The sequence below is a fragment of the Pistacia vera genome, unplaced genomic scaffold, assembly GCF_008641045.1.
Source record: "Pistacia vera cultivar Batoury unplaced genomic scaffold, PisVer_v2 Contig642, whole genome shotgun sequence".
NCBI classification, from domain to species: domain Eukaryota; kingdom Viridiplantae; phylum Streptophyta; class Magnoliopsida; order Sapindales; family Anacardiaceae; genus Pistacia; species Pistacia vera.
The window spans coordinates 343,738-368,423 of record NW_022196493.1 but is presented as its reverse complement, the minus strand read 5'-3'; the positions used below and the strand labels follow the sequence as shown (position 1 = coordinate 368,423).

Below are 24,686 nucleotides of genomic sequence, written 5' to 3'. Positions count from 1 at the left end.
TAATACTTAAATGATAATTTAATGATCTTTAGAAGAAAAAAAAGTCAAAATCCAGGTCACATTGGTTGGGTTATAAAAATGGATTTTATGAATCAATGACTTTTAAGTCCCACAATTATAAATATTCGTTCTTCCATCATTGTCCTTTTAAATGCAACTAATTTACCCTATCGGCCCAGAGCTGCCATACCCCTATCGTCCCATTTCAACCAATAAACAGTAATAGATTTCGATACGAGTAGTACTAGACTAAAGAAAGTCACACTTTTTAATAATTAAATTTTAAATTTTGTATTAATTTTATCTTTATTTTTTTATAAAAACTTTTGACATCTCAGTTTCATATCATAACCATAATTTTTCTACGTTTATTCAAATCATACTAAGATAATTTATAATATATTTAAATTACAAATAGTCAAAAGCAAAACGAGATATTTGAGTTAAGTGAAAAAGATTCGATATGTTAATGTTATCATCACTACTCATCCATTGTAATATTGAATGAGATGGCAGATTGATTGATGATTAATCCTAAAACTTAACCATTTATGAACGTAACACAGCAAATTTGGTTACAACTTAAACTTTAATATCAAATGATTAATTATAATATCTTTAACAAACTCTCCATCTTTTAAGCACTATCAATTACTTTTAAATCTCATTGACGCATTGACTTTATAAATATGCTAGTAAAGTGAAGCCAATGCTTTGCTTGCAAAAACATATTTTATAAGTGATCAATCGTGATTTAAATAATTTCAATTGATGTTGAAATTTTAATTATAAATATGTGTTTATTTCATTTTACACCGGTAAGATCGTTTATTGTTAAACTTATTCATAAAGTATTAGAAACCCCTAAAAAATGTCAAAAACTACTTTTTCAGGGCGTTTGGTTATAACCCTAGAAAGATTACTCGGGATATTACTTTATTTGATTCAAACAGTAATAAAAGATTACTGTAATATATTATCACAAAGTAATAAGCAACAAATATATAAGGAGTAATGTGATTGTCACCTTAGAGAGTAATATTTTAATATTACATGGTAATCATATTTTTGTTCCTCTTAATAAAAAATTTGGACACAAATGTCCTCCTATTGATATCAAATAACAATTAACTCATCTTGTTGAATGACTTCTTTAACTCCATTAATTAATTATTTGGACAAAAATGCCCCATATATATATATAATAACAACAACAACAATAATATATATAATAACAATAGTAATATATATATATATAATCTTGTAAAGGGCATTTCAGTAAAATAGTATGTGAATATTATGTAATTGCTACCAACCAAACAACAATTAACCTATCTTGTTGAATAACTTCTTTATTCTCAATAATTAATTATTTGGACAAAAATGCCCTATATATATATATATCAATAATAATAATAATAATAATAATAATAATAGCAATATATATACTTATATGTAATCTTGTAAATGACATTTCAATAAAATAATATCTGAGTATTATGTAATTGCAGTTAACCAAACACATTAATTATTAATACAGATCGCACAAACCAAACATAATGATAATTTATACTTGTTAATTTTTAAAGTTATATGTCTCACTAATAACCCTATCTTTTTAATAATAAAATATTGTCACCAAACGCACCTTTTAAAGTATCAAACATTCCCTCGTAAAATTATTAAAAAAATCTCTACTAAAACAAAGCGGATGAATTTATATACTAGACGATCTAATAGGAGGAAAATAAAATAAATCCTACTAATATTGGGTTGTTGAGAAAATCAATGGGCCTAACAGCATCCACAATGGCCCAATACGAAGTGACCCGTAGAGCGGCCCAAGGAATAGAAAGCTAGATTCCGTGCTATAAAATCTCAGATTTTCATTTTCCTCGTCTTAGATCCAAAAGCACCCTTTTGTTTTCTGGAATCTTCTCTATTACATTTGGTGCAGTGAGTTGATCTCTTCCATGGATGACGACTTCGAGTTCGGCGATAAGGTCCCTCCCTCATTTGATCGCATGGTATTAATTTTTTATTTTTTATTCTTCTCTAATTTATCTGCTGATCCTCGAGATCTGTTTCCTAGAATTTGATTTTCGTTTCTAATTCCAAGATCTAGTTCTTTAAAATCATTCCTGACTTATTTTCACCTTGATCTATTGTTTTTTGCCATTTTATTTTTTATAATAATTCAAATTCAGTTTGTGCATGGATTGCATGTTGATTTCTGAGAAATTCGATGAATTTGATATCTGATTGCCGTTGTATATCATTGTCTCTTTTGGAATATTTTGATTTTTCTGTTAATTGATAGCTGTTTTTATGCATGGGTTGGTCGTCTTGTTTGAAATTCATTTTTTAATTGGGTTGATTCTTTGTGAATGTTGACACAACCGGCTATGTGGTGTTGGTCCATCATTTAATTCTAAATTGTTTTAATATCGGAATTTTTTATTTTTTGTTTGTACTTTTAAGCATAGTCGATGCACATCCTGAAGAACTCTAGATTTTTTTTTTTTAATTTACAATTTAGCGTCAAGCCTTTGGTTTGGAAAAAGAAGAGACATTGGAAATTATCAAAAAATGACGATTAATTGAGTGTTTTCATGACCAATTATTTCATACAATTCTAGAAACCTTTAACCGAGGGATGAGAGGTTCAGAACCTACTTGAGGTATTTTATCTTATTGGGTCCAATTGTAGTCATAACTTTCAACCCGGAGTACCCACTTCTATCTCAAATAACTCTGTAAAATTAGGAACCAATAGAAAGGTTTTGAGAGCTGTTCTTTTTGGATTTTATAAGAAAAAGGGTAAATTGTTTTTTAGATATAGAAAATTACTTTAGGACCATCAACCAAATACCCTTTTTTTATTTTATTTTAGTTTGTGGATCGTTTATGTTAGAGCTTGATCATGATTTTTGTTTTTGACTGCTTTTTTGGCCTGGTTTTATTAAGGTCAGTTTGACTTGGTTGTCCAAATTTGATCAACCCATCAGTTTGGTTATTGACCGGTCAATTAGCCATGACTGCAGGTAATATCTGTCTGCTGTGAAGTTATACTTCAATTCGGGCTCATACCCTTGTTAATCTTTGAAAGTTCATTAATTAGTTATTTCTAAAATACCCTCAATAATTTTTATTATTTTCCAAATTATACAACCTAACTAACAAGCTGAATAAAAAGACAAATGGGGCCTTGTATTAAAACTAATTTAAGCTCATGTTTCATATATTTGATCAAATTTATTTATAGTAGATGAGATTGGAAAGACAAAAGTTTCTTTATCCCTAAATTTAATTAAGTTTTAGTGGTAAGAAGATGTATATTTTCATGGGCCTTTTTCGCTAAGAATCAGGGTCTTTTGCAAAAGGAGAATTTTCTTTTTTTACATCATCCCATGATTCAAAGTTTGTTTTTATATTTTTTGTGTGTGTGTGTGTTTTGTTGTTGTTGTTGTTTCTGTTAAACTATACTTAAACCTGGAAAAGTGTTTTACTGATCTCTCTTTTTCTCATATTCCTTTCACTAATCTTATTCTTTTGTGTGGTTAAGTCATTTCTGATTAATTACATTTTAAGTCTTATATTGTTGGAGATTGTAAATCTTAAATTATATTAATGTTTGATTGTGCCTCTCCTCAACTGAATTTCTATCTCCACAACTGGTTAATGTGACCGCAGGATATACCCTGCCCACTGCAAACATCTTTACAAATGAATGTTATATAGAAATCTTGATGTTTGCCCGAGTTGGCAGGTGACGCTGTGGACATCTTCATGATTCATGTGAATAAGTAAAGGCTTCTAGTATTCTAGAGCTTTAGTATCTGAATGCATACAAACTTTTATTGTATAGAAATTTTTTTGTGATGTTTTGCCCACCTTGATGTCTATTTCTCTCGAGAATATGTGGCATGCAGACTGTATTATGATTAGAACAATATGCAGAAGAACTGCACACTGTGGTTGATACTAATGCATTAACACAAACAAGATGATTATGCTTTCAGAATATAAATTTTGTGATTAGTTTCATCATGTTCTCCTTTTGAATTGTTGTCTAATGTGTACTGATGTAAACATCTCTTGTTTTTTATGGGAATAGCGAGATGCGGTTAAGAATGCTGAAGCCAAAGGGTTCAACCCAGGATTGGTAGTACTGCTAGTTGTAGTGGGACTGCTGTTGATATTTCTAATAGGCAATATTGTGCTTTACATGTATGCGCAGAAGAATCTGCCCCCCAAAAAGAAGAAGCCCGTCTCCAAGAAGAAGATGAAAAGAGAAAGACTGAAGCAAGGTGTCTCAGCACCAGGAGAGTAGAAATTTAAGAAATGGTTTTGGTTCTCCTCCGTGTTAATTGTTAAACTGTCTGTGTGCAGAATTTTTCTCCAGATTTGGTGTCAAGAGAGTTGTCCAGTTATTCACCGTGTTTCTTTCATTGTCTTGGTTAGAAATTTTATCTCATAATTAGAAGTTAACCCTATTCTTGGGTGGACTAGGAGGTAAAAATGTTGTTTTTCCATCATATGCATGTTGATTTTTCTCACGTCCTTTAGTGTCTTCAGTTGCTGCAGCATTCTGGATTTACCTCCCTCATTAATAACAAGATGACCATTTTAATATTTTCTTTGAACATGTGATAGAAAGGCTGGCGAGAGCTACATTTTTCATGGGGTTCTGCCCTTCACAACTCGATAATGATAGGATAATTTACGTAGATAACGGGAGGTACAAATTCTTGGTACCCTTGTCAAGTAAAGCTTATTTAAACCCAGAAAATGTTACCTGTAACTTTTATTTACAAATTTTCTTTTATAACCTTGATGTGATAGTTTGTAATTGATCGGTTTATAATGGGTTATTTCGTTTGATAAATTGTGGTTGATCAGTTACGAGTTATTACGTTAGAGTTGTGAGAGAAAGTTTGTAAGAATAGGTTGTGGTTGCAATATTACTTTTTAAATCCTATAGTCTTTATACAAACAAGTAGTTTGTAAGTGGTGCAAGCTGCAATAGATGCACTGCTAATTCTATTCAAGCTTTTAAATGGCTTTCGTAAACCGCATCTCGTGTGATTTGATTTGCTAGAAGCATTATGGAAAGAATTTGCAGATTATTGCAAAAACAATAATACTATACTTATAAAAATTTTCATACAAAGCGAGGTAGTAAAAAAAGAATAAAAAAGTGAAATAAAAAATCAAATTTATTATATTATATTCACTTTTTTATTTATTTTTTATCAAATAACTTTATACGAAGATATTTTTAAGATTTTTTTGTAAGTGTAATATTATTCTTACAAAAATGATATGATCCAATTTTAAATCCAAGCTTTAGTGTTGAATCATGCGTAAAAAGTGAAAGTTGTTTGCTTCCCACTTTTGATAAAATCCAATGTTTTAAAACCCAATTCGAGGTAAAACACGGCAAATTGGATGACAAAAGTTCTTAAAATTCAGTGAATACACCCTTAAAAATTCGTTAAGTCCCTATAGGTTTGAAATTTGGCAAACACACTTCAAATACAAATCAGCTGGCAACTAGTTGGCGGCAACCCAATCGTGCCTTAAACCCATTCCCTTGAAAATCTACCCAAGATCTGGCCGAAATTTGATTTCGGCTAGATCTCACTTATGCCAACGTTGGCATTCCAAGTTAGATCTCACTGATGCTGACGTCTACGACCCTCCCCATCACCTCGAAAATACTCTCATCTTCCTCTCGACTAAAGGTGGAACAAATGGGCCAGGTTAGGCGGGTCAACCCTAACCCGGCCCGCATTAAAGAGGGTTCAACCTAGACCACCAATAAGGCGGGCCTAGTTGAACCCAACCCGCATGCAACCCTCGGGCGGGCCGAGTTGATATATGGCAACCTGGCGACCTGCAGGTTGCTATTTTGTCCTTTTTGGAGAAAGGACCACCAACCCAATATTTTGTCCTTTTTGGAGAAAGGACCGCCAACCCATTGGGTTGGCGGGTTGGCAAAAAAAAAATTAAAAAAAGAACAAAATTAATTTTTTTTTGAATTCCCCTTTTACCCTTGAAATATAGCCGTTTTATAGCAGTTGTAGGGGTCTTTTTTGTCATTTTCTTTTCCCATTTTTTTTTTTTTTTTATAAATTGGCCCTAAACTCTCATATTTTCTCACAACTCAAATTCTCTCATTCTCTCTAATCTCTAATCTCTGTTGAAATCTCTTAATTATTCTCTTAATCTCTTTGTTATCAATTTGCTCTTATTTTAATTTTTATTAGTTTTTGCAATTTTCAATTCATATTTGCAATTTTTCATATTCCAATTCTCCTTCTTTAATTTTTTATTTCTTCTACATCAAATTTTGTTTTCAACTACAATGGATAGATATTTCTCTCCCATCAATTTCAATGATGAAGAAAACTACTATCCTAGTCCTAGTCCCACTGAATTTACTAACATGAATGCATGAGGAGATTCAAATAGACTCGCTTTCCCAGTCTCAGAATCCGATACACCTTAAAATATGCCCCCGATTCCTCCCCATGCTGCTACACCTATAGCTCCCAGTGGTTCTAGAAGTCGTCCTCGTAATCGTCGTCCTCATCCAACTTCATCTCAAGCTGAAGCGGGTTCATCAACTGCTGTCGAAAGTGACGACAGACACAAATCAGACGTTTTGGTGCATTTCGATAAGTTTTACGAGGCAGAAAATAGAGTTCAAGTGAAGAAAGCAAGATGCAAGTATTGTGGAAATGTTTATAAAGCTGATTCAGGTAATTGTACTAGTATTTTAAAAAGGCATGCTAATAAACATATTGTTCAATATGGAAATAGAGAAACCAATTAAACTCAAATAACTAATATGAGTACTACTTGGCGTTATAATTCTGATGTATATAGGGAACAATTAGCTTTATATATTGCTGCAATTGATCAACCTATTAATATGACTGAAGATAAATATTTTGAAAGATTTATTAAAAATTCATTTTTTCCAGGATTTAAAAGTTATTCTAAAAGTGCAACTAGAAATGATTTAATAAAATTGTTTAGGAAAATGAAATTAGAATTAAAAAATAAAATACATAGTTGTCATGTTAGTGTGACTCTAACTGCCGATATTTGGAGTGGTAGATCAAACCTACTTAGTATTTTATCTTATAGGGTCCATTGTAGTCATAACTTTCAACCCGGTGTACCCACTTCTATCTCAAATAACTCTGTAAAATTAGCAACCAATAGAAAGGTTTTGAGAGCTGTTCTTTTTGGATTTTATAAGAAAAACGTAAATGTTTTTTTAGATTTAGAAATTACTTAGGACACACATCACCAAATACCCTTTTTTTATTTTATTTTTGTTTGGATCGTTTATGTTAGAGCTTGATCATGATTTTTGTTTTTGACTGCTTTTTTGGCCTGGTTTTATTAAGGTCAGTTTGACTCGTGGTCCAAATTTGATCAACCCTCAGTGTGGTTATTACCGGTTATTTAGCCATGACTGCAGGTTATATCTGTCTGCTGTGAAGTTTATACTTCATTCGGGCTCATACCCTTGCTAATCTTTGAAAGTTCATTAATTAGTTATTTCTAAAATACCCTATAATTTTATTATTTTCCAAATTATACAACCTAACTAACAAGCTGAATAAAAGACAAATGGGCCTTGTATTAAAACTAATTTAGCTCATGTTTCATATATTTGATCAAATTTATTATAGTAGATGAGATTGGAAAGACAAAAGTTCTTTATCCCTAAATTTAATTAGTTTTAGTGGTAAGAAGATGTATATTTTCATGGGCCTTTTTCGCTAAGAATCAGGGTCTTTTGCAAAAGGAAATTTTCTTTTTTACATCATCCCATGATTCAAAGTTTGTTTTTATATTTGTGTGTGTGTGTGTTTTGTTTTTTGTTGTTGTTTCTGTTAACTATACTTAAACCTGGAAAAGTGTTTTACTGATCTCTCTTTTTCTCATATTCCTTTCACAATCTTATTCTTTTGTGTGGTTAAGTCATTTCTGATTAATTACATTTTAAGTCTTATATTGTGGAGATTGTAAATCTTAAATTATATTAATGTTTGATTGTGCCTCTCCTCAACTGATTTCTATCCCACAACTGGTTAATGTGACCGCAGGTTATACCCTGCCCACTGCAAACATCTTTACAAATGAATGTTATATAAATCTTGATGTTTGCCCGAGTTGGCAGGTGACGCTGTGGACATCTTCATGATTCATGTGAATAAGTAAAGGCTTCTAGTATTCTAGAGCTTTAGTATCTGAATGCATACAAACTTTTATTGTATAGAAATTTTTTTGTGATGTTTTGCCCACCTTGATGTCTATTTCTCTCGAGAATATGTGGCATGCAGACTGTATTATGATTAGAACAATATGCAGAAGAACTAACACTGTGGTTGATACTAATGCTAACACAAACAGACGATTATGCTTTCAGAATATAATTTTGTGATTGTTTCACATGTTCTCCTTTTGAATTGTTGTCTAATGTGTACTGTGTAAACATCTCTTGTTTTTTATGGGATAGCGAGATGCGGTAAGAATGCTCAAGCCAAAGGGTTCAACCCAGTTGGTAGTACTGCTAGTTGTAGTGGGACTGCTGTTGATATTTCTAATAGGCAATATTGTGCTTTACATGTATGCGCAGAAGAATCTGCCCCCCAAAAAGAAGAAGCCTGTCTCCAAGAAGAAGATGAAAAGAAAGACTGAAGCAGGTGTCTCAGCACCAGGAGAGTAGAAATTTAAGAAATGGTTTTGGCTCCGTGTTAATGTTAACTGTCTGTGTGCAGAATTTTCTCCAGATTTGGTGTCAGAGAGTGTGCAGTTATTCACCGTGTATTTCATTGTCTTGGTTAGAAATTTTATCTCATAATGAAGTTAACCCTATTCTTGGGTAGACTAGGAGGTAAAAATGTTGTTTTTTTCCATCATATCATGTTGATTTTTCTCACGTCCTTTAGTTTCTTCAGTTGCTGCAGCATTCTGGATTTACCTCCCTCATTAATAACAATATGAACCTTTGGATCTCTTATGAAATTCTATTATAATTTTTTTTTGAATGATGTCATAATACTTAAATTATAATTTAATGATCTTTAGGCAGAAAAAAAAGTCAAAATCTAGGTCACAGTGGTTGGGTTATAAAAATGGATTTTATGAATCAATGACTTTTAAGTCCCACAATTATAAATATTCGTTCTTCCATCATTGTCCTTTTAAATGCAACTAATTTACCCTATCGGCCCAGAGCTGCCATACCCCTATCGTCCTATTTCAACAAATAAACAGTAATAGATTTCGATACAAGTAGTACTAGACTAAAGAAAGTCACACTTGTTAATAATTAAATTTTTATTTTTGTATTAATTTTATCTTTATTTTTTTTATAAAAACTTTTGACATCTCAGTTCCATAGCATAACCATAATTTTTCTATGTTTATTCAAATCATACTAAGATAATTTATAATATATTTAAATTATAAATAGTCAAAAACAAAACGAGATATTTGAGTTAAGTGAAAAAGATTTGATATGTTAATGTTATCATCACTACCCATCCATTGTAATATTGAATGAGATGGCAGATTGATTGATGATTGATCCTAAAACTTAAACCATTCATGAACGTAACACAGCAAATTTGGTTACAACTTAAACTTCAATATCAAATGATTAATTATAATATCTTTAACAAACTCTCCATCTTTTAAGCACTATCAATTACTTTTAAATCTCATTGACGCATTGACTTTATAAACATGCTAGTAAAGTGAAGCCAATGCTTTGCTTGCAAAAGCAGATTTTATAAGTGATCAATCGTGATTTAAATATTTCAATTGATGTTGAAATTTTAATTATAAATATGTGTTTATTTCATTTTACACCTGTAAGATCGTTTATTATTAAACTTATTCGTAAAGTATTAGAAACCCCTAAAAAATGTCAAAAACTCATTTTTCAGGGCGTTTGGTTATAACCCTAGAAAGATTACTCGGGATATTACTTTATTTGATTCAAAAAGTAATAAAAGATTACAGTAATATATTATTACGAAGTAATAATCAACGAATATATAGGAAGTAATATGATTGCTACCTTAGAGGTTAATATTTTAATATTACATGGTAATCATATTTTTGTTCCTCTTAATAAAAAATTTGGACACAAATGTCCTCCTATTGATGTCAAATAACAATTAACTCATCTTGTTGAATGACTTCTTTAACCCCATTAATTAATTATTTGGACAAAAATGCCCATATATATATATATATAGCAATATATATACTTATATGTAATCTTGTAAATGACATTTCAATAAAATAATATCCGAGTATTATGTCATTGCAGTTAACTAAACGCGTTAATTATTAATATAGATCACACAAACCAAACATAATAATAATTTATACTTGTTAATTTTCAAAGTTATATATCTCACTGATAACCTTATTTTTTTAATAATAAAATATTATTGTCAAACGTACTCTTTGAAGTATCAAACATTCCCTCGTAAAATTATTAAAAAAATCTCTACTAAAACAAAGCGGATGAATTTATATACTAGACGATCTAATAGGAGGAAAATAAAATAAATCCTACTAATATTGGGTTGTTAAGAAAATCAATGGGCCTAACAGCATCCACAATAGCCCAATATGAAGTGACCCATAGAGCGGCCCAAGGAATAGAAAGCTAGATTCTGTGCTATAAAATCTCAGATTTTCATTTCCTCGTTTTAGATCCAAAAGCACCCTTTTGTTTTCTGGAATCTTCTCTATTACATTTGGTGCTGTGAGTTGATCTCTTCCATGGATGACGACTTCGAGTTCGGCGATAAGGTCCCTCCCTCATTTGATCGCATGGTATTAATTTTTTATTTTATATTCTTCTCTAATTTATCTGCTGATCCTCGAGATCTGTTTCCTAGAATTTGATTTTCGTTTCTAATTCCAAGATCTAGTTCTTTAAAAATCATTCCTGACTTATTTTCACCTTGATCTATTGTTTTTTGCATTTTATTTTTTATAATAATTCAAATTCAGTTTGTGCATGGATTGCATGTTGATTTCTGAGAAATTCGATGAATTTGATATCTGATTGCCGTTATATATCATTGTCTCTTTTGGAATATTTTGATTTTTCTGTTAATTGATAGCTGTTTTTATGCATGGGTTGGTCGTCTTGTTTGAAATTCATTTTTTAATTGGGTTGATTCTTTGTGAATGTTGACACAACCGGCTCCGGCTATGTGGTGTTGGTCCATCATTTAATTCTAAATTCTTTTAATATCGGAATTTTTTATTTTTTGTTTGTACTTTTAAGCATAGTCGATGCACATCCTGAAGAACTCTAGATTTTTTTTTTTTAATTTACAATTTAGCGTCAAGCCTTTGGTTTGGAAAAAGAAGAGACATTGGAAATTATCAAAAAATGACGATTAATTGAGTGTTTTCATGACCAATTATTTCATACAATTCTAGAAACCTTTAACCGAGGGATGAGAGGTTCAGAACCTACTTGAGGTATTTTATCTTATTGGGTCCAATTGTAGTCATAACTTTCAACCCGGAGTACCCACTTCTATCTCAAATAACTCTGTAAAATTAGCAACCAATAGAAAGGTTTTGAGAGCTGTTCTTTTTGGATTTTATAAGAAAAACGGTAAATTGTTTTTTAGATTTAGAAAATTACTTTAGGACCATCAACCAAATACCCTTTTTTTATTTTATTTTAGTTTGTGGATCGTTTATGTTAGAGCTTGATCATGATTTTTGTTTTTGACTGCTTTTTTGGCCTGGTTTTATTAAGGTCAGTTTGACTTGGTTGTCCAAATTTGATCAACCCATCAGTTTGGTTATTGACCGGTCAATTAGCCATGACTGCAGGTAATATCTGTCTGCTGTGAAGTTATACTTCAATTCGGGCTCATACCCTTGATAATCTTTGAAAGTTCATTAATTAGTTATTTCTAAAATACCCTCAATAATTTTTATTATTTTCCAAATTATACAACCCAACTATCAAGCTGAATAAAAAGACAAATGGGGCCTTGTATTAAAACTAATTTAAGCTCTGTTTCATATATTTGATCAAATTTATTTATAGTAGTTGAGATTGGAAAGACAAAAGTTTCTTTATCCCTAAATTTAATTAAGTTTTAGTGGTAAGAAGATGTATATTGTCATGGGCCTTTTTCGCTAAGAATCAGGGTCTTTTGCAAAAGGAGAATTTTCTTTTTTTACATCATCCCATGATTCAAAGTTTGTTTTTATATTTTTTGTGTGTGTGTGTGTTTTGTTGTTGTTGTTGTTTCTGTTAAACTATACTTAAACCTGGAAAAGTGTTTTACTGATCTCTCTTTTTCTCATATTCCTTTCACTAATCTTATTCTTTTGTGTGGTTAAGTCATTTCTGATTAATTACATTTTAAGTCTTATATTGTTGGAGATTGTAAATCTTAAATTATATTAATGTTTGATTGTGCCTCTCCTCAACTGAATTTCTATCTCCACAACTGGTTAATGTGACCGCAGGATATACCCTGCCCACTGCAAACATCTTTACAAATGAATGTTATATAGAAATCTTGATGTTTGCCCGAGTTGGCAGGTGACGCTGTGGACATCTTCATGATTCATGTGAATAAGTAAAGGCTTCTAGTATTCTAGAGCTTTAGTATCTGAATGCATACAAACTTTTATTGTATAGAAATTTTTTTGTGATGTTTTGCCCACCTTGATGTCTATTTCTCTCGAGAATATGTGGCATGCAGACTGTATTATGATTAGAACAATATGCAGAAGAACTGCACACTGTGGTTGATACTAATGCATTAACACAAACAAGATGATTATGCTTTCAGAATATAAATTTTGTGATTAGTTTCATCATGTTCTCCTTTTGAATTGTTGTCTAATGTGTACTGATGTAAACATCTCTTGTTTTTTATGGGAATAGCGAGATGCGGTTAAGAATGCTGAAGCCAAAGGGTTCAACCCAGGATTGGTAGTACTGCTAGTTGTAGTGGGACTGCTGTTGATATTTCTAATAGGCAATATTGTGCTTTACATGTATGCGCAGAAGAATCTGCCCCCCAAAAAGAAGAAGCCCGTCTCCAAGAAGAAGATGAAAAGAGAAAGACTGAAGCAAGGTGTCTCAGCACCAGGAGAGTAGAAATTTAAGAAATGGTTTTGGTTCTCCTCCGTGTTAATTGTTAAACTGTCTGTGTGCAGAATTTTTCTCCAGATTTGGTGTCAAGAGAGTTGTCCAGTTATTCACCGTGTTTCTTTCATTGTCTTGGTTAGAAATTTTATCTCATAATTAGAAGTTAACCCTATTCTTGGGTGGACTAGGAGGTAAAAATGTTGTTTTTCCATCATATGCATGTTGATTTTTCTCACGTCCTTTAGTGTCTTCAGTTGCTGCAGCATTCTGGATTTACCTCCCTCATTAATAACAAGATGACCATTTTAATATTTTCTTTGAACATGTGATAGAAAGGCTGGCGAGAGCTACATTTTTCATGGGGTTCTGCCCTTCACAACTCGATAATGATAGGATAATTTACGTAGATAACGGGAGGTACAAATTCTTGGTACCCTTGTCAAGTAAAGCTTATTTAAACCCAGAAAATGTTCCCTGTAACTTTTATTTACAAATTTTCTTTTATAACCTTGATGTGATAGTTTGTAATTGATCGGTTTATAATGGGTTATTTCGTTTGATAAATTGTGGTTGATCAGTTACGAGTTATTACGTTAGAGTTGTGAGAGAAAGTTTGTAAGAATAGGTTGTGGTTGTAATATTACTTTTTAAATCCTATAGTCTTTATACAAATAAGTAGTTTGTAATTGGTGCAAGCTGCAGTTGATACGCTGCTAATTCTATTCAAGCTTTTAAATGGCTTGTAAACCGCATCTGACTTGCTCGTGTGATTTTATTTGTTAGAAGCATTATGGAAAGAATTTGCAGATTATTGCAAAAACAATAATACTATATTTATAAAATTTTTTATATAAAGTCAGGTAGTAAAAAATGAACCAAAGAGTGAAACTAAAAGTTAAATTTATTATATTATATTTATTTTTCTATTTATTTTTTATCAAATCACTTTATATGAAGATATTTTTAAGATTTTTTTGTAAGTGTAACATTATTCTTATAAAAATGATATGATCCAATTATAAATCCAAGCTTAAGTGCTGAATCATGTGTAAAAAGTGAAAGTTGTTTGCTTTTCACTTTTGATAAAATCCAATGTTTTAAAACCCAATACGGGGTAAAACACGGCAAAGTTGCTGGGTCTCGGGTTGACCATCAGTCAAACTGGGTGACAAAAGGTCTTAAAATTCAGTGAATACACGCCTAAATATTCGTTAAGTCCTTATAGGTTTGAAATTTGGCAAACACACTCCAAATACAAATCGGTTGGCAACTAGTTGGCGGCAGCCCAATCGTGCCTTGAGCCCATTCCCTTGAAAATCTACCCAAGATTTGGCCGAAATTAAATTTCGGCCAGATCTCACTTACGCCAACGTTGGCATTCCAAGCTAGATCTCATTGATGCTGACGTTGATGACCCTCTCCATCACCCCGAAAATACTCTCATCTTCCTCTCGACTAAAGGTGGAACAAATGGCCAGGTTAGGCGGGTCAACCGTAACTCGGCCTGCATTAAAGAGGGTTCAACCTGGACCGCTAATAAGACGGGCCTGGTTGAACCCAACCCTCATGAAACCCCCGGGCGGGTCGGGTTGATATATGGCAACCCGGCAACCCGCGGGTTGCTATTTTGTCCTTTTTGGAGAAAGGATCTCCAACCCGTTGGGTTGACCTGCGGGTTGGCTGTTGCCAATTCGACTGGTTGGTTGTTGCAACAACGGCCAACCCGCTAGGTTGACTCGCGGGTTTGCCGAAAAAAAAATTAAGAAAAAAACAAAATTAATTTTAAACAAAATTAATTTTTTTTTCGAATTCCTTTTTTAACCTTGAAATATAACCGTTTTATAGCTGTTGGAGGGGTCTTTTTCGTCATTTTCTTTTCCTAATTTTTTTTTTTTTTATAAATTGGCCATAAACTCTCATATTTTCTCACAACTTAAATTCTCTCGTTCTCTCTAATCTTTAATCTCTATTGAAATCTTTTAATTATTCTCTTAATCTCTTTGTTATCAATTTGCTTTTATTTTAATTTTTATTAGTTTTTGCAATTTTCAATTCATATTTCCAATTTTCCATTTTCCATATTCCAATTCTCCTTCTTTAATTTTTTATTTCTTCTACACCAATTTTTTTTCAACTACAATAGATAGATATTTCTCTCCCATCAATTTCAATGATGAAGGAAACTACTATCCTAGTCCTAGTCCCGCTGAATTTACTAACATGAATGTAGGAGGAGATTCAAATAGTCCCGCTTTCCAAGTCTCAGAATCCGATACACCTCAAAATATGCCCCCGATTCCTCCCCATGTTGCTACACCTATAGCTCTCGGTGGTTCTAGAAGTCGTCCTCGTAATCGTCGTCCTCGTCCAACTTTATCTCAAGCTTAAGCGGGTTCATCAACTGCTGTCGAAAGCAACGACAGACACACATCAGACATTTGGGCGCATTTCGATAAGTTTTACGAGGCAAAAAATAAGTTCTAATTGAAGAGCAAGATGCAAGTATTGTAAAATGTTTATAAGCTGATTCAGGTAATGACTAGTATTTTAAAAAGGCATGCTAAAACATATTGCTCAACATGGAAATAGAGAAACCAATCAAACTCAAATAACTAATATGGGTACTACTTGACGTTATAATTCTGATGTATATAGGGAATAATTAGCTTTATATATTGTCGAAACGGTCAACCTATTAATATGGCTGAAGATAATATTTTGAAAGATTTATTAAAAATTCATTTTTTCCAGGATTTAAAAGTTATTCTAAAACTGTAACTAGAAATGATTTAATAAAATTGTTTAGGAAAATGAAATTAGAATTAAAAAATAAAAATCATAGTTGCCATGTTATGTGACTCTACTACCGACATTTGAGTGGTAGAGTTAACAATTATATTTGTGTAACCAGTCATTATTTTGATAACAATGTATTAAATAAATCTTTATTAGGATTTAGATAATGGATGTGGATCATAGTGGTAAACAAATTTATAATAAAATTGTTGAAGTTTTAGAAGATTATGATATTGTTAATAAAATGATAAGTTTAACTTTAGATAATGCAAGTGCTAATATACAGCTATAGATTTTTTTCAAAGTAATTATCCTTTTTATAACATTTGAAGTTTTTTCACCAACGTTATGCATGTCACATTATTAATTTAATTGTGAAAAGTGGTATGAAAACAATTAAGAAAATATTGATAGAATTAGCGAATGTTTAGCTTGGATTACTGGTAGTAATAAAGAAATACTGAATTTCAAGATGCTTGTATAAAATCAATATGCTTTTAGAACTTTTGTGTTAGACATCCTGGGTAGATGGAATAGTACTTATTTAATGCTTGATTCATGTTTACCTTATGCTAATATAATTAGTTATTTTGTAGCAAATAATATAGGTCCTCATTATTTGGTAGAAAATGATTGGCATATAGCTAAAATATTTCATTCTTTTATTAAAATTTTTTACTAACCCACTTTACAACTTTCTGGTGTGTATGATCCTACTAGTCCATTGGTAATACATACAATTATAAAAATTTCAGAGTTATTTACAAAAAACAAAAACAATAAAATTTTAAAGGAACCAATAAAGGCAATAAATTTTTTTTTTTTTTTTAAATATTGGGAACCTATTCCTTTTCTTTATTGTTTAGGTGCTATATTTGATCATAGAATTAAATTAGCAGGTTTAGAAAATGGTTTAGACAATTTAAATGAAAATTTACAAACCGAAGCATATGCCAATCAAATAGGAGAGGTAAAAAATTGTCTTGCAGAAGTATATTTCCACTATGAAAACATGTATGGGAGCCCGCAAAGAGGCGAAATATCCAGGGAAGTTGCATCAGAAGAAACAAATGAAGACTTCTACTCTTGGAGTGTACTGAATAGGCCGAAGAGGACTCGAATCCGAAGCACAACCTCCTCTTTAGAAGCACCACCACCACCAACGACAACTAATATACTGTCCTCCATGCAATTACAGAGTAATGAGCTTCAACAATATTTGGTAACCCTCAAAATGTTATTAGCAGATCCACAACAGAGAGCCAACTTTGATGTCTTAGAATATTGGAAAGCCGGAAAATGTATTTTTTCGGTATTATCAAGACTTGCCTTGGATGTTTTCGCTGTTCCTACCTCAACCGTCTCATCCGAACAAACATTTAGTGCAAGTGGAAGAATTTTAAATGAATGGAGGACTAAACTTACTCCAAAAATGATTAAAGTCCTCACATGTCTTCGAGATTGGGAACGGTCTCGCCATCAAGATCAATACGAGGTTGTCGACGATACTTTAATAGAATCATTTCAATTTTGTAATGTAGATGATATGGATGAGGGAGGTCCTAGTCAACCACCCCCAAATTAGTTGTTTTGTAAATTGTAACTTGTAAATTAATTGTCAATTATTGCACTCTTTTTTCTTTATCAAGTTTTTGTCACATTGGGTTTTTCTTGGTGAGGTTTTAAACGAGGCAATAATTGTTGTAATTTCTTATTTATTTTTTGATAAATGAATAAATCTAATTTTTCTTATATTACAATTTTATTGTATTAAAATTGAATTAATATTTGAAATGTTAAAAAAAAAAATTAATTTAATTGAATTATTGATATTTGAAAAGTTAACTGAAAACAATTACATTTATTCATTTATAAATTGTTAATTATTCATTTGAAAAGTTAATTAAACAAAACAAAATAAAAAAATCCAAAAAGGGGGCTAACCCAGCTCGGCCCGCAGCCTAACCCGGTGGGTTAGGGTTGGTGGGCCAGGCTGGGCCAGCCAATCCCCAAAAAATGATGGGCCTAACCCAGCCTGCCTTTGTTGGCGGGCGGGTTAGGACCGGCCTGCCAAAATCAGTAACTCACTGCGGATCGGGTTGGGCAGGTTACTTTTCCAACATTACTCTCAACCAAAACCCACCTCATCCCACCCTCGTTAGCCTCGCTAATTGTCGGCAAAAGCCGATTGTTGCCGCCACGCTAGTTTTTTTTTCGATTTTCGATCGATTTACTCCCCGAAAATCAATTTCATTGCCACCATTACACTCATTGACACTCTCTCTTCAAAAGCCCCAATATCTTGACTTTCAATTGTTTGTCGATTATCATCCCAAATTTTAGGGTTTAGGGTGAATAAGAAAAATGTAAACCCAACCCGATGAAGCTTTCGGGTCCCGATTAAACTAGCCAGGCCAGATTTTAAAACATTGGTAAAATCTAGGCAAAAGGATCAGAAAATCTTTTACTGTCAAACTTTCAAATTAGAAGGGGTTCTTATGAACTCGGAGCATGGAAGGGTTCTTACTGCCAAACTGCAGATTCTTCAAACAAATGAAAAGGACACAAGCTTTATAAGAAAGATGTACTCTGGAGAATAAAAACAAGGAAGAGATATGTATTCATGAACAGCCGTGAGTCCAATGAGTAATTCAGTCTGCTATACATACAGCCAGCCATTACCATACACAAAAACCAAAATTTTGTGAGCAACATCCGAAGAGATTTTATCTTCATACAGCATGTCAAGATTTCATTTCATTCACCTTTACAACTGGACTTGACAAAATGCATAGATGTAAAACCTTGCAACTAGAAGGATAGTTGACAAACCTAAGGTATGCACTTTCGCTTTAACATTCATAGTCTGGATACACATCTCAGCAACACAATAACAAACACAACATAAGCAAAGTCTGCTACAAATCCATCACATATTTATACTAGGTCGAACAAACCAGGAGGATGCAAATAAGGCAACAACATGATTGTACAATACCACATCCTGTTATTAAAAGTATAGACATTAATAGAAATCATTCATGTTGAGTTGGGGCACAATAGCAAGTAAGCATGTCCTCAGACTCGACGGCCCATGGTCTGTTCCCCTGGGGCAATCATAACCAACACAGGTTGAGCATTGAACCCAGGAGGAGGCAACCTTCGACGAAGCTCACGACCTTCTTGGCATAGAGCACATCTGTGACAGAAGAAATGATTTGCAAAATCACAAGCCGACTCACATTGCTCACGTTGCATGTCATCTTCCACACAGCTTCCGCAACACCCACAAGACCTGTTAAGTGCTTCAAAGCTACCCTGTTGTAAACAAAAGTCAAATCATAAAAATCAACTTACAACTTTCTTCCACTGTTATTTTGGTGTGCACACTCCTTATCACTTCATTCTCGATCAAAAAAAAAAAAAAAAAAAAAAAAAAAAAAAAAAAATATATATATATATATATATACACACACAAAATGATTTTAAGAAAAAGATTCAAGTAATGAAGTCCCATATTCTCACAACGCAAAATAAAGAAAACTCAGAACAAAGTGATGTTGGCACTTAAAAAACAAATCATTTACAGACAACAATGATCTAGAGTACTGAAAGGAAAATTAGTGTTGTAGCTCAAGTACTTACTTAAATAAGTTAAATCATCTGAATTAGAACTAAATATTGCAAAAAATGCCAAGCCCACAACATTATCAAACCAATTATCAAATTTCATAGGAGTGTATAGAAAATGGTACACTGACAATGAAGAAAATGTTAACACAAGTAATAAAGCACAATAGGCTGTAAAACTGCATCACTTTTATCTGAAACAAACAAACTCAACAAAGCTGTACCCTAAATTTAAAGAGAAATATTTGTACGAAGAATAAAAGCAACCCATGACCCATTTCAATCAATCAGTTAAAGTTTTGAAGAAAATTATGGCCTAAAGTAATTTGAGACAAGAAGATTGAGTTTACATGCAAAAGGAAAATAAGAATGAAAATGTAATTATTCTTAAGATGAACATGTAGCAAAGAAGAATGAACAATTTATGAAAATCTCAGAAAGATCAAAAGACATCCAAGTAGATAGAAACTCAGGTGAAGGAGAGATAAAAAAGTAACTTGCCTCCAGGTTAAATTTCTTACGAATAGCTGTACGGCTAGGATATGAAAAACAAGGTGCAAGGAAATTACAACGCAAGACGGCATTTCCAATCAGGTACAGACAAGTGTAAGGGAGACAGTGATTTGCAAAGGTCCCAGGAGCAGAACCAAGCCTCTCCACATTGCTTCCATACAGCACACATGGAGCCATGCTTCCAAGAAGACCTAACCAGTTATCAAGATTAACCGTCAAAAGAAATGAAACCAAGAAACATTTAGGGATTGGAAATTTGTAAATAAATTACATCTCCAGACTCAAAACTTTGTATACCCAAATTCTAAATTCATTTGCTATAAAATTTCTTAAGAACAAAATGCTTGTATAAATGAGAGGAACAAAAGCCATAGGAACTAAAGCAATCAAATTCATACTAAAAGCTCTAAATTTAAGCCTTGCACATAGCAAATAACTCATATTTATTACCATTTTCAAATTAAACCCAGATTATAATCAAACAAAGACCCAAAAATAGATCACGAAGAATATGCGAAACAAATAATTTCTTCTCCTGTTACCGCAATTAACAAAATCAAAATTGCAGATAATCATAATTTGACCGTTAATCATCGTCACGCATTCAAGAATGTAACTGAGCATTCTGGTTTTAAGCAAGCTATTTGTCTTAACAAACCTCATTCGCATCAGCTTCTCTAACGCCAATTTTACTTTCCCTTCTTCTTGAGTGGTATTCTTTCATTTCTTTGTATTTGATAAGTACAATCTACAATGACACATTTTTAAAAAGACTGATATCCATTTTTTTCCCAAAATCTAATTAATCAAAAACCCTAATATTAAAAAATCATGTCAACAAAGTTTCCAAATTCACAATTAAAATCAAAATCAACCCAATAAAGAATCACTCACAAACTTCAAGATCGCTGCTGCAGAATTCATCATTACGACCAAGGCAAGCGCAGAGAGAGGAGTCCCACTGGGTTCGGCCCATGGGCTCACCCATCACACTCCCGTGAGTCAACGGCAGCCCATTCGCGGTCAAACCATATACACCGAATTCCGGCGCCAGAGATTCAGATTTCTCAGCTTGCGGATTGGTATGAACGTTCGATTTCTTCTCATTCTTGGTTTCTTCTTCTACCACCTGCTTCTCCAAAAGAGGACTGGACTCTGAATCAACGGTGCCGTTATCATTGCTGTTGCTGTTCTTGTTATTGTTAGCCATTTTCTGTTTGTTTTGATTTTGTATTTGATGGATCTGATGAGAAATGGAATGGAATGAAATGAAATGATTTTTTTTTTTTTTTTAATGTTTGAAAGAAAATTTATCTTAGTTGATGAGGAGACAAAAGCAAAGCGTGTTCGTCGCGGTTTGTTGAATTTAAACGCGCTTTGTCTTAGCCATTTTCTGTTGTCTTGATTTCGTATTTGATGGATCTGATGAGAAATTGAATTATTATTATTATTATTATTATTATTTTTTAATGTTTGAAAGAAAATTGATCTTAGTTTATGTGGAGACAAAAGCAAAACGTATTCGTCGCGGTTTGTTGAATTTAAATGCGCTTTAGTAGCGTCCGATCGGGGGTGGCAATAATCATATGATGGTTCTGACCTCGAGAATTAATAACACGTTATATTCTGCTTATAATTTCCAGGAAGCTTCCGACGCAATGAATTATTGTACCCAAAAAACAATTTTATTTTTGAGATTAATATCCGGGGATATTGTTTCAAAATATTTTATTTTTTGTGTAAACCATTTTCCCACCCAAGATTTGCTTTAATAACATTTACCACCCAAAAAGTTTCAAAATACGACTACTCTACCAAAAGTTTATATTTCGTTAATACCCAAAACCAGTGCCGCGGTAAGACTGTTTTTATGGCCGTGAAATGGCCTTACTGGCGCATGACTGACCATGTCCCGTTGATCGCGCACCATTACAGTGATTTCTGGTGGCGCCGTGTAATGACTCTTTCTAGCTAATATACTTGGAAAAAATATACTATAATAAAAATTACATAAACATAAAATGAAAAGTAATGGGCCAAAAAATTTCTTTACTTTATATTTAATTCTGTACATAAACAAAGGTAACATATACAATAGCTTAAAAACAGTGGACAGTAGTGCCATTTCTCTCTGCTTCTTGACATCTATTCGACTGCTTCTCACCTATTTCCTGCAAAAACATAGAAATCAACGGAGTGAGCACTAATTGCTCAGTAAGTAAATCCGCTATACTAATCTTTTATCTCCGTTGCTCATATTTTGAATTCTTTCCTTACTTTATTCTTTTTCTTCTTCTTCATTCTCTCTTTATTCTTTCTCTTCTCTTTCACTATTTCTAGTTCTCACTGTTCTTTTGTTCTAATTTTCTTTGTTCTTTCTGTTCTTTCTTTCTTCTAATTTCTCATTATCCATGATAGGAATCATGGTATCATGCATGGATGAGATGCAAATGCACGCATGGACGAGATGCAAATGCACAAATACATAGAGATGCATTCTATCTCTTCTTTTCTGTTTCTTATTCTTTTTTCTTCTCTCTTTTCTATATTTCTTTCTATTCTTTTCTTTCTTCTTCTCTTCTCTTCTTTTCTTGTCTTTCTTGCTTGCTTATTTTTTCTTATTCTTTGCCGATCGGACTCGGTTGATGCATGGATTCAGAACCCTGGCCGTGTGAGTGAGTATAGTCCTCATCTACATGCACTCTTACGGACTGTACAAATTCTTTTCTTCTTAGGCCACTCATTTAAGGTGGCGTGCATGTAGGTATTTCTTCTAGGTACAACCTTTATCCACATGCACTCTTACGGGCCGTACAAATTCTTCTTCTTATTTTTAGGCCGCTCACTGAAGGCGGCGTGCATGTGAGAATCTTCTTCTTTTTGTCACCCACGGGTTCCCCATCGCAACAATCTGTTCTTTCTTCTTTTAAAGCATTCTAGCTTCTTCTTTCTTTCTTTCTTTTTATTCTTTAAATTCTTTAGTCTTTAAAATTCTCGTGCATATGCATATGTTTGCATGTAGATGATTCATGCTTAATATTCTTTCTAAATGCATATGCATATGTCATGAATACATACTCTCATGCGTACACATGTAACACCCAACATTGAGGTACATGATTTAAATTATGTTGTATAGCCCTTAGTTAAATTTTGTTAGAATTATTTTAAGAGAATATGAAGAAAATGCCTTAAACTTGCATTAAGGGTAAAATAGTCTTTTCACTCAAAACTAATTGATTTGGTGGGGAGTGAAAAGAGATAGAAAATCATAGAGAATACAATAAAAGTGAAGGCATTTTGGTAATTGACTAAGGGACAAAGATGGAATTTCTGTTTCAAGGGACAAAGATGGAATTTCTAAGAAAGAGTAAGGGCAAAATGGAAGTGAGTTTATAAACTAAAATGTTAAGGGGTTGAAACCCTTATTTCGTTCATAGCACCCCACACTCTCCTCCTTTTTCCCTCAAATTTTCTTCACTTTTCCAAGGAATTTGAGGGCTTTTGAGTAGATTTTCATAGGGTTTTGATTCAAGGCATCAAAAGGTAAGGATTCATGCTCTTTATTCATGTTTATTTGTGTAAAAGTGGAGTTCTTATGAAGTTTATGCTTAGGGTTAAGAGAAGATTTGAATCCAACAAGAGAGAGAGCTTAGAAGAGACTACTCAAGCAAAAGGTAGTAAATTCCACTCAAAATCCAACTCAAGCTAAAATTTCAGAATTCAAGTGAGTAGAGATTTATTTAAATATGCTATGTTGTGATTATTGAGAAATTGAGATGAAATTGATGAATTATTGAGGAGTTTGATGATAATTAATGAGTAGAATTTAGCCATGAGAAGTGGTTTTGGTTGTATGATGATTCATTGAAGTTTGGTTGAAGTTAGAAAGAGTTGAGTAGAATTTTTGGGAGTGTTTGTTTTTGGCAGTTTAGTAGTTGTTTGCTGGAGTTTTACTCCAAATTGGTGACTTGAGAAAGAGATAGAATGGTAGCCAATTTCGGATTGAGTATGCATGCAATAGTTTGAAGAAATGCCAAGTGAAAATTGCCTTGTCATGTCCGTGACTTTCTAAGTAATTTTTGGTATCTTAGAGATTGAACTGGATTGAGACCAAAACATAAAAGTTATAGCCCTATCTCTAAGCTTTAAACGAGACAAAAATCGTAGCAATCCAATGTGTATAACTCAAGTTATGCCTTCTGAATAAGACCTGTCGAATGACTATCTTTGAGGCAACTGCATTTGTGCATTTCATAAGTGCATTTAAGTAAGAAATTTTAAACATGTGCCATCCATATGTATATAATTGTGTATGTGTAGAAACATAAGAAAGAAATAAAGACTAAAGACTAAAGAATAAAGAATAAAGAAGAAAGAATAAAACACTCTAAGAATAAAAAGAAAGGAAGAATAAGCATTAAGAATTAAAGAGTGTTAAAGAAAAGTAAAGAAAGGTTGGTGTGATGGGGAACCGTGATTGTTAAGAAGAAATTCCCACATACACGTCACCTTAATTGAGTGGCATAAGAAGAAGAAATTGTACGACCCGTAAGAGTGTATA

General features: G+C 32.7%; 3 protein-coding genes across 5 annotated transcripts; 2 read left to right on the top strand and 1 right to left on the bottom strand.

The window, feature by feature from the left end:
• Nucleotides 1–1,917: 1,917 nt before the first annotated feature.
• On the top strand, nucleotides 1,918–4,635 carry LOC116111533 (DNA-binding protein S1FA-like). 2 transcript variants are annotated; one of them, XM_031397708.1, is made up of 2 exons: nucleotides 1,918–2,003; nucleotides 4,118–4,635. In XM_031397708.1, exons 1-2 carry the CDS (start codon nucleotides 1,974–1,976, stop codon nucleotides 4,331–4,333), a joined length of 246 nt encoding a protein of 81 aa, XP_031253568.1. In that variant the 5' UTR covers nucleotides 1,918–1,973; the 3' UTR covers nucleotides 4,334–4,635. The 2 variants fall into 2 exon arrangements, with proteins under 2 accessions (XP_031253568.1, XP_031253567.1); XM_031397707.1 differs by having other exon boundaries at nucleotides 1,920–2,027.
• Nucleotides 4,636–10,751: 6,116 nt separating this feature from the next.
• Nucleotides 10,752–13,494, top strand: LOC116111542 (DNA-binding protein S1FA-like). Of its 2 annotated transcripts, none has more exons than XM_031397717.1 (2): nucleotides 10,752–10,881; nucleotides 12,977–13,494. In XM_031397717.1, the coding sequence occupies exons 1-2, from the start codon at nucleotides 10,828–10,830 to the stop codon at nucleotides 13,190–13,192; spliced, it is 270 nt and encodes an 89-aa protein (XP_031253577.1). In that variant the 5' UTR covers nucleotides 10,752–10,827; the 3' UTR covers nucleotides 13,193–13,494. The 2 variants fall into 2 exon arrangements, with proteins under 2 accessions (XP_031253577.1, XP_031253578.1); XM_031397718.1 differs by having other exon boundaries at nucleotides 10,758–10,857.
• Nucleotides 13,495–18,708: 5,214 nt separating this feature from the next.
• On the bottom strand, nucleotides 18,709–21,510 carry LOC116111536 (cell number regulator 8-like). The gene is made up of 3 exons (XM_031397710.1): nucleotides 21,017–21,510; nucleotides 20,111–20,313; nucleotides 18,709–19,297 (listed from the first exon to the last, which is right to left on the bottom strand). Exons 1-3 carry the CDS (start codon nucleotides 21,330–21,332, stop codon nucleotides 19,058–19,060), a joined length of 759 nt encoding a protein of 252 aa, XP_031253570.1. The 5' UTR covers nucleotides 21,333–21,510; the 3' UTR covers nucleotides 18,709–19,057.
• Nucleotides 21,511–24,686: the final 3,176 nt, after the last annotated feature.

What these genes read in the sequence shown, in the direction of transcription:
- LOC116111533 (XM_031397707.1), top strand. Translation starts at nt 1,974, where the DNA reads ATGGATGACGACTTCGAGTTCGGCGATAAGGTCCCTCCCTCATTTGAT. An exon ending in CTCCCTCATTTGATCGCATG is followed by an intron (nt 2,028 to 4,117) that starts GTATTAATTTTT and finishes TTATGGGAATAG; the next exon opens with CGAGATGCGGTTAAGAATGC.
- LOC116111542 (XM_031397717.1), top strand. Translation starts at nt 10,828, where the DNA reads ATGGATGACGACTTCGAGTTCGGCGATAAGGTCCCTCCCTCATTTGAT. An exon ending in CTCCCTCATTTGATCGCATG is followed by an intron (nt 10,882 to 12,976) that starts GTATTAATTTTT and finishes TTATGGGAATAG; the next exon opens with CGAGATGCGGTTAAGAATGC.
- LOC116111536 (XM_031397710.1), bottom strand. Translation starts at nt 21,332, where the DNA reads ATGGCTAACAATAACAAGAACAGCAACAGCAATGATAACGGCACCGTT. An exon ending in CAGCAGCGATCTTGAAGTTT is followed by an intron (nt 20,314 to 21,016) that starts GTGAGTGATTCT and finishes ATAACTGGTTAG; the next exon opens with GTCTTCTTGGAAGCATGGCT. An exon ending in GTAAGAAATTTAACCTGGAG is followed by an intron (nt 19,298 to 20,110) that starts GCAAGTTACTTT and finishes TGTTTACAACAG; the next exon opens with GGTAGCTTTGAAGCACTTAA.